General features: G+C 41.9%; 1 protein-coding gene across 1 annotated transcript in view; it reads left to right on the top strand.

Annotated features, from left to right (window-relative positions):
• Positions 1-15,508, top strand: part of usp14 (ubiquitin specific peptidase 14 (tRNA-guanine transglycosylase)) — a 67,593-nt gene that overhangs the window by 25,387 nt on the left and 26,698 nt on the right. Inside the window, exons 8-12 of the mRNA XM_070892914.1 lie at positions 7,170-7,250; positions 8,381-8,460; positions 11,768-11,882; positions 13,541-13,606; positions 14,763-14,855. Of these exons, the coding sequence (XP_070749015.1) occupies positions 7,170-7,250; positions 8,381-8,460; positions 11,768-11,882; positions 13,541-13,606; positions 14,763-14,855 (435 nt within the window). The remainder of the gene's footprint in view (positions 1-7,169; positions 7,251-8,380; positions 8,461-11,767; positions 11,883-13,540; positions 13,607-14,762; positions 14,856-15,508) is intronic.

Genomic DNA, 15,508 nt, shown 5'->3' with positions numbered 1-15,508 from the left:
AGCCACTGACTCCGTCCCTCACCCTAGCGTCTATCTGAGGCTAAACCTGACTGTTCGCAATCTAGGCGTCATATTTGACCCTGAAATGAGCTTCAGGCCACATATCCGCGGCATAACTAAAACTACCTATTTCCACCTCAGTAACATTGCCCGTCTCCGCCCCTGCCGCAGCTCATCTGCTGCTGATACCCTCATCCCATGCCTTTATTACCTCTAGACTTGACTACTCCAACGCACTCCTAGCTGGCCTCCTACATTCTACCCCACATAAACTTGAGGTCACCCAAAACTTGGCAGCCAGTGTCCAAACTTGCACCGGCACCCGGTTAAGCAACGCCTCTATTTCAAAATTCTCATCCTTGTTTCCAAATCCCTCCATGGCCTCGTCCATCCCTATCTCTCTCATCTCTTTCAGCCTCACAAGCCCACGAGATGTCTGCGCTCCTTAAATTTTGCCCTCTTGAGCATCCCATATTATAAATGCTCAACCATTGGTGGCCGGAACTCCCTCCCTAAACCTCTCCGCCTCGCTACCTCTTTTTCCTTCTTTAAGACGTTCCTTCATACCTACCACTTTGACCAAGCTTTTGGTCATCTGCCGTCATTTCTTCTCGTGTGCCTCAATGTCAAATTTATGTTTTGTCTTATAACATTGCTGTATAAATAATTGTTGTTGTTGGACTCCCCTCTGGAGGAGGAAGTTTTTCTCTAGCTACCTCATTTAATTATCTTCAACACCTTAATTAAATCACCCCTCTGTGTCTCATACTAATACAAGCCCAGCCTGTGTGACCTGTTCTCATAATTTAACCCCTTTAGCCCCGATATCATTCTGATGAATCTGTGCTGCACCCCTTCCAAGACCGACAAACCTTTCCTGAGGTCCAGTACCCAGAACTGAATGCTGTACTCTTTATAACCAGAGCTTTATACAACTGTAATATAACCTGTAACAAAACATCCCCTTTTTTATTCCAGTCCCCTTGAGATAAAGACCAACATTCCATTAGCCTTTTAAATATTTTTTGTACCTGTCCACTAGTTTTTAGTGATTTCTGTACTTTGATCCCAAAATCTCTCAGTTCCTAGCTTTTTACCATTTCGTAAATAAACTGGTCTATCTTGCTTAGGTCTAAAGTGGATGACCTCACACTTCCCCATATTGAACACTCTGACAGTTTTGCCCATGCACTTAACCTATCAATATCCTTTTGTAATTTCCTACCCTATCTACACTATTTACCGTGCCACCTAACTTGGTGTTATCAGCAAACTTTGATATATAACCTTCATTCAAGTCATTTATAAATATAGTGAAAAGCTGAAGCCCCAGTATAGAGCCCTGGGGACACCATAAGTTACATCCTGCAAACTAAAGTACATACTTACTGGGCTGGATTTTCGGCTTTTGAGATTTCAGGGCAATAATGGTGACGGGGCATTCCTGATACCGCGTGGAAAAAGTTTGCGCCCTAGTCTGCAAAATTCAGCAAAAAATGAGGTTCCATGATTGGGGGTGCGAAATAAGGTGTTACATAAAGGAGTTTTTGCGCCCCAGCCGAAAATCGTGGCGTTAAAAAAAGTTTTGTTGCTTTAAGGAACTTCATTGTTGCTCAGTGCCCTGCAACGTAACGTTGTATATTGTATGATATTCTTTTGGTGGGTGAAATTTTTGTTACTTTGTTGCAGTAAAATTAATGATTCATCCTTTGCCATTGGTGTCTTGTGTATCATTCCAACGTTCACTGGAGATGTGCCTTTATGCGTGTCCAGCATTAGCTCCATCCCTCAGTTTCCTACATTTGGGAGAACCTTTATGAGCTGGCGATGTGTGACTCTTGGTCCGGCAGCATCTCCACGCTGTCTTCCACCGTGGATGGGGTGTGCCTATACAATGGGGGCCTCGCCAGGCTTCTCTCCGTTATCCTCCTCCTCCTGAGCTGGACCTGCAATCCCCACTGGCAATGCTTGGGCCCTCATGATGATCAAGTTGTGCAACATACAGCATGCCACAATGAATTCAGATACCTGTTGAGGGGAGTATTGAAAGCTGCCTCAAGCGATCCAGGCATCGGTTTGCCTGTAGGAGATGGCATATCTCCGTCAGCACTTCATTTCGGAAGCGCAGTCTTCTTGCACACTGCTCCTCCCGAGAGCTGGAGGTATGCAGGTTGGTGCCTATAAACCCGTGGGGGGAGTAAGCCCTCCTCCTCCGACGTCTTCAGCCTCTCATCCATAGGCCAACATGGCCAAGAGCCCTTCTTCTAGCTTGACGCCGCCTGGCAATAGCATGCAGCATGATACGCTGGCGAACTTGTAATGCCCCCATTAAATTCTCTCATTGACGTTGTAAGGACACTGCAATGGCAGATAAAACTGCTGCTTTCAAGTAGGAGCTTCACGCAGCATAATGTGCGCAACCGTTGCAGTCAGTTTGACCCGAGATGTAGGATCCTCATCCCCCTATTTAAAAATGCCGTTAATACCGCCTGCTGCATCCTGGCGCGGGCATATAATAAGGCATTAGGGCCTAATTTTTCTTCCGATGTGCTAGTGGAGCGTTGCACGACGATTGACATCATGATCTTGGTGAAACTAGAGGGTGGGACGGTAAGTTTTTGCACCGCGCAAACCATGAGCCTAATTTGCTGACCAGGTGGTAAAAGCTGGATGCTTGCCATAACGCCTAGAAACACACTTTACCACCCCTCTGGAGTGCTAACAGAGGTGCAAGCAAGCCAAAAATCCAGCCCATTATCCCTACTCTCTGTCCCCTACCTCCTAAGCCAATTCCCTAACAGTATCAATAGGAAGCTTCCAATTCTATGTGCTTTCATTTTTATTAACTTCTCTTGTGTGGAACCTTATCAGATGTCTTCTGGAAGTCCCTATAAATAATATCCATAGACATTGCCTTATCTGTCAGGTTAGTTATCTCAGAAAATTCACCTATGTTTGTTACATTAGCTTTTTATTATTACATTCTCTCACTCTAGTCGTTCCCCCGGTATACCCCTCATCTCCACTCCCTTAAGTCCAAGGGACACAGACTTGAATGTCTTCGCCGGACAACTAGCCTAATCGTCCATCACCAGATTTGGCTAAATCATATAAAGCGCCACTGGATCCTGCTCTCCATCACTAAAACTGTCCACTATTTTAAGACTGTCCAGGACAGCAAAAATAACACCAGGCTTCTCTTCACCACTGACCGTCTTCTCAAACCACTCTCCCCTGCCTCCTCCTCCCTTACCTCCAACAATAAATGTGAAGAGCTCATGACTTCTTTGTAAAAAGATCAACAACATCTGTTCACCTGACTCTGCTAGTATTAAATTGCCGACCCTTTATCCTGAGACTATGCCCTCTAGTTCTAGACTCTCCAGCCAGGGAAAACAACCTCAGCATTTACCCTGTCAATCCCCTCCAGAATCTTGTATGTTTCAATTAGATCACCTCTCATTCTTCTGAACTCCAGAGAGTATAGGACCAATCTACTCAATCTCTCCTCATAGGACAACCCTCTCATCCCAGGGATCAATCTAGTGAACCTTTGTTGCACCTGCCTCTAAGGCGTGGATGTTCTTTTTCAGATAAGGAGACCAAAACTGTGCACAGTACTCCAAAGCCCTGTACAATTGTAGTAAGACTTTCTTACTCTTGTACTGTAATCCGCTTACAATAAAGGCCAACATGTCATTTGCCTTCCTAATTGCTTGCTGTACCTGCAAGCTAACTTTGTGTTTCCTGTACAAGGAAACCTAAATCTCTCTGAACACTAACATTTAATAGTTTCTCACCATTTAAAAAAAAAAATATATATAATTTCTATTCTTTCTATTCTTCCTCCCAAAGTGAATAACCTCATATTTCCCCACATTATACTCCATCTGCCACTTTATTGCCCACTTATCTGTCTATATCCCTTTGCAGGCTCTTTGTGGCCTCACAGCTTACTTTCCCACCTAGCTTTGTATCATCAGCAAACTTGGATACACTGCATTTGGTCCCTTCGTCTAAGTCATTAATATAGATTGTAAACAGCTGAGGCCCAAGCACTGATCCTTGTAGCACCACACTCGTCACACCCTGCCAACCAGAAAATGACCCTTTATCCCTACTCTATCCATGCTCATATTATCCTCAATCCTATGAGTTTTTATCTCGTGTAGTAACATTTTATATGGCATCTTATCGAATGCCTTTTGGAAATCCAAATATACTGTGTCCACTGGTTCCCCTTTATCTACCCTGCTGGTTACATCCTCAAAAAACTTTAATAAATTTGTTAAACACGATTTCACTTTCATAAAACCATGTTGTCTCTGCCTAATCATATTATGATTTTTTAAGTACTCTATTACCACTTTCTTAATAATGGATTCCAGCATTTTCCAGATGACTGATGTCAGGCTAATTGGCCTGTAGTTCCCTGTTTTCTCTCTTCCCTCCTTTCATTTGCTACCTTCCAATCCGCTGGGACCGTTCTAGAATCTAGGGAATTTTGTAAGATCAAAACCAATGCATCCACTATCTCTGCAGCCGTCTCTTTTAGAGAACCCTAGGATGTAGGCCATCAGGTCCAGGATATTTGTTGGTTTTTATTCCTTTAGTTTCTCAAGTACTTTTACTCTGCCCCTTGGTTCCCCACTATTTTTGGTATGCTTTTTGTGTCTACTGTGAAGATAGATACAAATTATTGTTTAAAGTCTTTGCCTTTTCCTTATTCCCCTGTCTCAGCCTCTAAGGGACCAACACTTACTTTTGCTGCTCTCTTCCTTTTTACACACTTGTAGAAACTCTTACACTTTTTTATGTTTCTCGTTAATTTACTCTGATATTCTCTCCTATCTCCCCTTTTGCCCTTTCAAAGCTCATCTTGTCTATGAGACAGACCTCCTGCTCTCTTGACCCTATTCCTACTAAATTGCTGACCACCCAACTTCCCTTCCTGGTTCCTGTGCTAGCGGATATTATTAATGGTTCTGCTCAGGTATTGTCCCCCTTTCCTTCAAATCTGCTGTCTTCACCTCTCCTCAAAAAAAAACTCTTGACCCATCAGTCATTGCAAATTATTGCCGCATCTACAACCTACCTTTCTTCAAAGTTTTTTGCACATGTCGCCTCCATTCTATCACTAAGACCGCCCTTTTCTACCTTCATAATATCACCCATCTCCATCCTTACTTCAACATATCTGCTGCTGAAATCCTCATCCATGACTTTATCACTTCTACGCTTGACTATTCCAACGCACTCCTGGCTGGTGGTCTAGTTATACCCTCCATAAACTTGAAGTCATTCAAAACTCTGCCACTCATGTCCTAACTCTCCAAGTCCCGCTCACCCATCACCCCTGTGCTTGCTGACCGACATTGGCTCCCAGTTAAGCAACGCCACAATTTTAAAATTCTCATCCTTGTTTTCAAATCCCTCCATGGCCTCGTCCCTCCTTGGATTGGAAGGTAGCAAATATAACTTGCTATTCAAGAAAGGAGGTCGAGAAAACGGAACTATAGACCAGTTAGCCTGACATCAGTGGTAGGTAAAATGCTAGAATCTATTATGGACATGGTAACAGGATACTTGGAAAATCATATGATTGGGCAGAGTCAACATGGATTTATGAAAGGGAAATGCTATTTGTCAAATCTATTAGTTTTTTTGAGGTTGTTACTAGCAGGGTAGATGAGGGGGGACCAGTGAAAGTAGTGTATAAATGTATTTTTAGAAAGAATTCGATAAAGTGCCACACAAAATGTTATTACTCAAAATTAGAGCTCATGGGATATATTAGCATGGATTAATTAATAGACAGAAAAAAGGAGTAGATATAAACGGGTCATTTTTGGATTGGTAGGCTATAACTGGTGGGGTACTGCAAGGATCAGTGCTTGGGCCTCAGCTGTGTACAATCTATATTCATGACTTAGATGAAGGGACCAATTGTAATGTATCCAAGTTTGCTGACTATACAAAGCTAGGTGGGAAAGTAAGTTGTGAGGAGATGTAAAGGGATATAAACAGGTTAAATGAGTTGGCAAGAAAATGGCAGATGGAATGTAATGTGGGGAAATGTGAAGTTATCCACTTTGGTCGGAAAAATAGAAAATCAGAATGTTTTCATTCAGAGATTGGGAAATGTTTGTACACAAATCACTGAAAGTTAACATGTAGGTACAGCAAGCAATTAGGAAAGCAAATGGTATGTTAGCCTTTATTACAGAAGGACTGGAATACAAGAGTAAAGAAGTCTTACTGTAGTTATATAGGGCCTTGGGTTTTTTTTTTGGCGTGGAAGCAAGTCATCCTCGTTTTGAGGGACCGACTATAATGATGAGGGCCTTCGTGAGACCACACCTGGAGTACTGTTTACAATCTCCTTACCTAAGGAGGGATATACTTGCCTCATAGGGAGCACAATAAAGGTTTACCAGACTGATTTCTGACATAGGATTATCCTACGAGGAGAGATTGAGGAGACTAGGCCTATATTTCCTAGAATTTAGAAGAATGAGTGGTGGTGTCATTGAAGCATATAAAATTCTTAGTGCTTGACAGGGTAGGTGCTGGGAGGTTGTCTCTCCTGGCTGGGGAGTCTAGAACTAGGGGTCACAGTCTCAGAATAAGGAATCAGTCATTTAAGACTGAGATGAGGAGAAATTTCTTCACTCAAAGGGTTGTGAATCTTTTGAATTCTCTACCAGAGGGCTGTGAATTCTATTCAAGACAGAGATCGATAGATTTTTGAATATTAAGGGAATCGAGGGACATGGGGATTGTGCGGGAAGCCATGATCTTATTGAATGACAGCAGGGTCGAAGGGCCGAATGGCCTACTTGTATGTTCTTAAATACTGTTCAGATAGTAGGGTTAATAACAGCACCCAGCTGCAATCCGTAAGGAGCAATAATGCTACTTGAGTTTGAAAGCTTAATAATTATATACCCAAATATGGTACACACAGTTCCTTCAATTTTATTTTTGCTGGGATTTATTTTTTATTCAATAAAATGAGTCTGGTTGATCTGATTCCTATCCAGTGTAACTTGAAGGGCCAAGATAATCTTTGTTAAATTTGTAAATGTGAAATGTAAAATTTAGATGTGCATCTCTGAAGATTATGACTCGTGTGAGATTTCAAATAGTCCATTTGTTCCCTCTTTTAGGATGCTAATGAGTGTTGGGTACAGATCATGAGAGTGCTGCAACAGAAACTTGACCCTTTGGAAGCAGAAGCACCTATGGAGGTAAAGATGCAGCTAGAGTAGCTGTTTCTATTTGTACTTTTTTCCGAGCTGTGCATAGTACCACTGCCTTAACTACAACATTACTACTTTGGTTGTTTACATCAAAACTGATCTATATCCTTCTTGCACACTTCAGTTATCATTGGTGCACTTTGTTTCTCTCTTCCCATATCTTCTGAAGGCATTGACTCCTCCCAGGAGATTGTTTCCATAGGTGCACTACAATTCTTTCGTGACCATTAATGACATCTAAACTTTGTGACTATTTGACACAGGAAACATCACAGTTGAGTCCAACCTTTAACCAATGTCAACACATGCATTTCCAACAGTGGATAGTGATCAGAAGTGAGAACATTGGCATTTCCCCACACCATCCCTCATATATAGTTGCAGAGAATCCAATTGTAGCCTCAGTGTCCTAAAATTAGAGAGGTGTGGTTTGAGAAAGACCAGTACCATCACTCTGGCTGTGGTCAGGTTACTCGCACAAACAGGATTGCACCTGGAACATTTATGGTTACAGTGCTTCGACTACTTACTGTTTAAACATGCTGCAGCATTGAGAGTCTGCATTAGTAATACTTGATGATTTGATTAAATGATTTAATTGAGGTTTGGATACTGTGGCAACTGATTTGGCACTATTTATGGAATTCAACTTTATGCATAGAACTAGTAGGAAGAGTAAGGAGGCAACATACTCCTTGGAAAATAGGAGTCTAAGTTCGGTAGAGGAGCACGGATTGAGATACACAAATCACAAAGTAGCAACGCAGGTTAAGGCCATAAAAAAGCAAACAAAGCACTCTGGTCCACTTCTAGAGGGATAGAATTGAAAAGCAGAGAAGTTATGTTAAACTTCTATAGACCTTGATTAGTTCACAGTTCTGGTCTCCATATTGTAAAATGATATAAAGGCTGCGCTGTACATTTTATGTAATGCTATGGACTATAACAATTTCCAAATGCTGTAGTGGATTTGTGATTTAATAAACATGCAAGTAACAAGTTGATAATATCCTTTCCTGTCAGCAAAATTTAGAAACTTCCAAATGATTTCAAAGCATTTGTAGTCAGTTAATCTGGGATAAACTCCTGTTTCCTGTGTTTTATTTTCTCTCCTGTAGACTAATTCAGAGGGAGCAGCAGCTTCAACAACCAAGAAAAATTTAATTGATCAGTTCTTTGGTATAGAATATGAAACCACGTATCCTTTTCTTAAAAAAACATCCGGAGCAAAGCAGGTGGAACACCTTTGTTGGGAAAAATCGAATGAAGCAAACCGATAGTTTGTGTTGTAATACTTAAATATAATACATCATTTTATCTTTTCTAATTCCCCCCCCTCAGCCTCCCCTTAGGTTGCCTTTCCACTTGAGCATAAATTTGTGCTCCTCGGCCTTTGCCAATACCACCATGTTAATTGAATGCTAGAAGCTTTGTGAGAAAAGATGTCATTATTTAGTTTTCCCCATCCTGCTTGTCTCCTACTCTGAAGTGTCTGACCTCTTGAAAGAAGAGTGTAAACAGGCATAATTTTCTTTATCCCCAGCAAAACCTTCACTTTTTCCCAATCCAGTTGATCCCACAGGTATGCTACCATCTTTGCTTCATTAAGTCAGCGACTTGAGGTCAGAGACTTGAGCGTATCTGGTGTAAAACTAGCTTAGCCATTCATCTCCAGATCCAACTGTTCGGGCCTCACTGTTCTGTCAAAACAGCACACTTGCTACCAAGATCATCCTGGTGAGAAAAGATAACACCTGGCTAATTTTCTCCACTACTGACCATTTTTTTAATCCCCTCTCACCTCACCATTTTCTTTTATTCGGTTATGGGATGTGACAGTCATTGGCAAAGCCAGCATTTATTGCCCATCCCTAATTGCCCTTGAGGAGGTGGTAATGAGCTGTCGTCTTGAACCGCTGCAGTCCATGTGGTGAAGGTATTCCCACAGTGCTGTTAGGGAGGGAGTTCCAGGATTTTGTCCCAGCAATGATGAAGGAACAGCGATATTTTTTCAAGTCAAGATGGTGTGTAACTTGGAGGGGAACTTGTATGTGATGGTGTTCCCATGCGCCTGCTGCCCTTGTCCTTCTCGGTGGAGAGACTGTGGGTTTGGTTGGTGCTGCCGAAGAAACCTTGGTGAGTTGCTGCAGTGCATCTTGTAGATGGTACTGCAGCCACGGTAAACCGGTGGTAGAGGGAGTGAATGTTTAAGGTGGCGGATGGGGTTCCAATCAAGCGGGCTGCTTTGCCCTGGATGGTGTCGAGCTTCTTGTGTTATTGGACCTGCACTCATCCAGGCAAGTGGAGAGTATTCCATCACACTCTTGACTTGTGCCTTGTAGATGGAAAGATTATGGGGAGTCAGGAGGTGAGACCCTGCCTCTGATCTGCCCTTGTTGCCACAGTATTTATGTGGCCGGTCCAGTTAAGTTTCTGGTCAATGGTGACCCAGGATTTTGATGGTGGGGGATTCAGCGATGGTAATGTCGTTGAATGTCATTGGGTGATGGTCAGACTCTCGCTTGTTGGTGATATTGCTTGGCACTTGTGTGGCGTGAGTGTTACTTGCCACTTACCAGCCCAGGCCTGAACGTCATTTAGGTTTTGCTGCATGCGGGCATGGACTGCTTCATTATCTCCAGTTAAACATTGGGAAGACAGTGGTCCTGCCCAAACTCAATACGCTCGCCATTGATTCCATACTCCTCTTGGCCATCGTTTCAGACTGAACAAGGCTATTCGTAATCTCGGCGTCCATTTGCTGAGCTTCTGACACCATATCGTCTGCAGCACACTGTTCATCTAGTTCCACCTCTAATATTGCCCGCCGCCGCCTCTGCGCTGCCGATTTGCTACTGAAACCATTTGTCACCTTCAGACTCAATTATTACAATGCTCTCCTGGCTGGCCTCCTATCTAACCCTCTAAACTTCAGCTCATCCAATACTCTCTATCGTATCCTACCCCACACCAGATCCTGCTCACCTATGACCTTTGTCCATGCTGACCTATATTGGTTCCCAGTATCCTAACAGCTCCAATTTCAAATTCTCATTATCTTGTTGAATTACCTTCATAGCCTTGCAGTCTCTTAATCTCCTCAAGCCATACAACCCACACTCCCTCCTCCCTGAATTCTATATTCCTCTGATTCTGCCCTTTTGTGCATCACTCCCTCCTTTCACTACACCTTTGGCTGCTGTGCCTTCAGCTGTCAAGGCCCTACACTCCCACCCTAAATCCTCCCCGCTTCTCTGCTCCTTTAAAGCCCTCCTTAAAACCTGTGCCTTTGACCAAGCTTTTGGGCATCTCTGATAATATCGTCTGTGACCCCATTTTTGTATATTGCCTCTGAAGTACTGTGGGATTTATTTTAAGTTAAAGGAGCTATATAAAGCAAGTAGTTATCAGTGTTTATAGACATCATCATTCCATATATACTTTGTGACCAAATAAATTTGGATGAAATAAGTATTAAGATTATCCATCAGAAGAATGAGAGATGATCTTATCAAAACGTATACGGTTATGAGAGGGCTTGACAAGGTGGAATCAGAGAGGATGTTTCCACTGATGGGGGAGACTAGAACTAGGGGGCATAATTTTAGTTTTAGTTCTAAGATGAGGAGGAATTTCTTCTGAGGGTTGTAAATCTGTGGAATTCACTGCCTCAGAGAGCTGTGGAAGCTGGGTCATTGAATAAATTTAAGACGGTGATGGACAGTTTCTTAACTGATAAGGGAATAAGGGGTTATGGGGAGCGGGCAGGGAAGTGGACCGGAGTCCATGATCGGATCAGCCATGATAGTATTAAATGGTGGAGCAGGCTCAAGGGGCTGTATGGCCTACTCTTGCTCCGAATTCTGTGATTCCGTGCTCCCAGCTGGGAGCCATGGTCAAAAGCAGTTTAGATAATCTGCACTAGTGCTGCCATATTTCTGACTCGCACTTCCTTTTGTACACAGCTGCACATTGGTGAATTTCTCCTTGTGTGCACGCTGCGTCAAATATAGTGTTCCTAATTTTACAGCGTGTTGGCCAATTTATTTGAAGCTCTTCTCTGTTAATCTAATTGAGTCCAATGAAGTTGATTCATCTTTGGGTTTTTTTAAATGTTAAGTAAAAATCTAGAATGATTGACTGTAGCCATCAGTGCCCCTTTAAGTTATTAGCTGTGACATCCTTTTAAATTTTGTTTTTCTGGCTGAATAATCTTGTTTGAACAGTGCTGACAATGAGGAGGCAGGGGGGTTGAATTAACAGGACCAGAGGCGGTAATTAGCCAAGTGTATTTCTGCAATTGCCATTTGAAGTTGTACCTTGTAGTCACGGGTTGAAGCAGATATTAAATCCATATAACTGGTCATCAGCACTCACTAAAATTGAAAGAAAAATGAACAAACATTAATAGAATTTTAAAAATCTTGTTTAGGATACTTGTAATCCATATATTGCTTTGTCAATACTGGCTTCATATAGGTTCAACCTTAATAATTTTCAAAAAGCATGAAGTGCACTGAGGCAGAAGATGAGGAGGTAACAAAGGGCAAGGAAACGCAGCTTCAACTTAGTTGTTTCATTAATCAAGAAGTCAAATATCTTTTTACAGGGCTGAAGTTGGTAAGTACCAAAACTTGTCAAATTAATTCATGTTTAAAGGCTTTTAAAGAAAGTTGTGTCACATGAAATTATGACAAATTAGTTGGATTGAAAATCGCTTCAGCATTAGAAGCTTCAACTGTTAGAATGTATTGTTTTCTTGTAATTAGAGGTGAGTTACATCATTTTAGAACTCCTTAAAAGATAGGGCCTTAAACTAAATAGTGGGGGGGGGTTCAGGTGAGGGAAAGTTAAAGAGAAAGGACCAGGCAATAGTGCAGGAGTAATGATAACCAGCGTGTGACAGGAGGGATAGAGCATACAACACAAGAGTACACCAGTAAATAGGGTTGGCGTAGGGGAAAATTGTAAAAAGACAAAATTAAAGGCTCTTTATCTGAATGCATGCAACACTGGTAACAAGATAGATGAATTGATAGCACAAATGGAAATAAATGGGTATGATCTAATAGTCATTATAGAGATGTGGTTAAACTCTTCACACAGCATGGATAGAGGATTGTTTAACAGACAGAAAACAGAGAGCCGCAATAAACTGGTTTCTTTCAGGTTGGCAGGCTGTAACTAGTGGGCTGCTGCAAGGACCATTGCTGGGGCTTCAGCTATTTACAATCTATATCAGTGACCTAGATGAAGGGTCTGAGTGCAGTGTATCCAAGTTTGCTGATGCAAAGCTAGGTGGGACAGTAAGCTGTGAGGAGAACACAAAGTGCCTGCAAAGGGATATAAATAGACTAAGTAAGGTGGCAGATGGAGTATAATGTGAGGTTATTCACTTTGGTAGGAAGAATAGAAAAACAGAATATTTTTTAAATGTTGATGTTCGGAGAGATTTGTGTCCCCTTGTGCAGGAAACACAGAAAATTAGCATGCAGGTACAGCAAGCAATAAGGAAGGCAAATGGCATATTGTCCTTTATTGCAAGGGGGTTGGAGTACAGGAGTAAGGAAGTCTTTTTGCAATTGTGTAGGGCCTTGATGAGACCCCACCTGGAGTACTGTGTGAACAGGTTTGGTTTCCTTATCTAAGCAAGGAAATACTTGCCTTGGAGACGGTACAACTGAGGTTCACTGGATTGATTCCTGGGATGAGAGGGCTATCTTATGAGGGAGATTGTGTAGAATTGGCCTATATGCTCTGAAGTTTAGAAGAATGAGAGGCGATCCAATAGAAACATACAAGATTTTGAAGGAGATTGACAGGGTAGATGCGGAGGGATTATTTCCCATGGCTGGAGTGTCTAGAACTTGGGGGGCACAGTTTCAGGATAAGAGGTAGGCCTTTTAAGACAGAGATGAGAAATTTCTTCACTCAGGAGGTTGTGAATTTTTGGTATTCCTCTGCCCCAGAGGGTTGTGGATGCTGAGTCTCTGAATATATTCAATGCTGAGATAGATAGATTTTTGGAGTCTAATGGAATCAAGGGTTATGGTGATCGGGCGGGAAAATGGAGTTGAGGTCAATGATCAGCCATGATCTTATTGAATGGTGGAGCAGGCTCGAGGGGCTGTGTGGCCTACTTCTGCTTCTATTTCTTATGTTATAATTGTCAACAAAGCAGTAGAGAACATTGAGGGCTAAAAATGTGCTCAAGAATTGCCAAAACTGCATTAGCTGTACTAGGTCAGCAAATAACCTTTTAATTTTTAATTTCTCAGCGTCTTCAAGAAGAGATCACCAAACATTCTCCTACATTGCAAAGAAATGCTTTGTACATAAAATCTGTAAGTATCCTATTAGCATAAATGGTTACATTTGGGGGTTAGAGTGCATTTGTAAATTACCAGTAGATTAAATATGGGCTTTAAGAATAAAGACGGATATTGTACAAACTCTAAATAGGTAGTATATTCAATGGGTAGTGCTTTTAGATCTTATCTGTGAAATAAGATTGCAGTGTATTTTTTGTCAAGCTAATACATCCTGTTAATTGTTGCAACTGCTATATAAAATGGTTGGGTAAATGCGTGTTATTTTCCCCTACCCCCTTTTTTTGTCAGTTTTCTTCCCCCTTTCCTAAGATGCTACACCCTTGCTGGCAGTGCAGACCCCCCATAAAATGGCCAGTTAAAGGAAAGAACTGTATTTATATGTTCTTGTTCTTGGAGCATCCCAAAGTGCTTTACAGCCAATTAATTACTTTTGCAGTGTAGTCACTGTTTTGTAGGCCATTCTTTATCTGTGAGCCGAGTCAGGGAGTGTTGATCGGGCTAATATCCACAGCGGTATCACAGCTGAGCCCAATCCTATCTTCACTTGATGCGCATACATGTACACTTCCAACGTGGATTGCTAGATGGTGATTGTGAGAGAGGACTTTATTTAAATTTCCCCCCCCCCCCCCCCATTCCCTCAAACCTAGGAATGCTGTAGCCAATTGTTGTGGCCCTTCCTGCAGTCCACACAGTCAGCTAATTCTGGACACAAATTAAATTAAATCTTTAACCAATTCAATGCTTCTTGGATACTAGTAATTTTCATACAAATAGAATTCTTTCCTCATTTCTCCCTTAGTTTTTTTTTTGCAGTGGAATACTTTGGAGTATCAATCAGTGACCGATAGAAATGCTGGTTTGATTTTTCTGCCCCAACTTCCCCATTTACCATTGAGAGAAAAAAGGATTGGCCTAGAACCATGCTGTGGACGAGACAGTTTGGCTATTGGAACTGTGCAGATGTTCTTGATTTGTCTTTGTTTTCTGCAGAAGTGCTCTAATATGGTAGATGTCTGGAAATAGACAGATAAGTGGCACAAACTGAACAAATCATTATGGAGTTCTATTGGGTAAAGCAGCTCTGGGATGAATTGCAAAACTATGTAACCCTACATATGCTCTAATTAAAGTTTGATCATTTGGCTTTTTATTTCATTTCATTTAGTCTAAAATCCAGCGTTTGCCTGCCTACCTGACTGTTCAGATGGTGAGGTTTTTCTACAAGGAGAAAGAGTCTGTAAATGCCAAAGTTCTCAAGGTTTGTAATGGTGATCTATTGCAGACCAGCGCGTAAGTTGTTTTTTTTAAAAAAAAACTATTTCTGCATTTGATTCTTTAGATGCCCATTTCACAGATTGAGTGACCTTAGTTTTGCTTGTTGAATTATTCATTTGTTTTGGTTACCAAGCAGACAGCAATGCTTGGGAGGTTAATTAAACTAAAATCTTCCAAATGGGACCTCTCTCGAAGTAAATCTAACACACACAGAAAAATAATGTTCATGAAAATTATTCATATCATTGTCTTTTTAAAGAAAATGCAATTTACAAGCAACGTTTTTTGACATACTTGCCCAACTGCGCCCCCAAAAAAATCATCCAACTTTTCCCGTTTGAATTATTGATTTTGGCGCCGCGTAGCCTGTCCTTCAGCTCTGGGGGTGGAGCCTAAGATCTGCGCCAAAAAGATCGGGTTGCCAGGGTAACGAGGGACACACTGCGGGCTGAGGCTGGAAAGTGAAACATACAACCCATTCTAGCCAGCTCACCTGCACAAGTACATTGCAGCAGCTTACCAGCATTAAATTATTGAGTTTATGCCAAAAGTCTATTCCTTTCCCTCACCCACCCCGGTGCAGCTCCTACCCTTGGCTGAAAGGCACCCACCCCGGTGCAGCTCCTACCCTTGGCT

Source organism: Pristiophorus japonicus, chromosome 1 (genome assembly GCF_044704955.1).
Source record: "Pristiophorus japonicus isolate sPriJap1 chromosome 1, sPriJap1.hap1, whole genome shotgun sequence".
NCBI classification, from domain to species: Eukaryota; Metazoa; Chordata; class Chondrichthyes; family Pristiophoridae; genus Pristiophorus; species Pristiophorus japonicus.
This window is presented reverse-complemented; position numbering and strand designations above follow the sequence as displayed.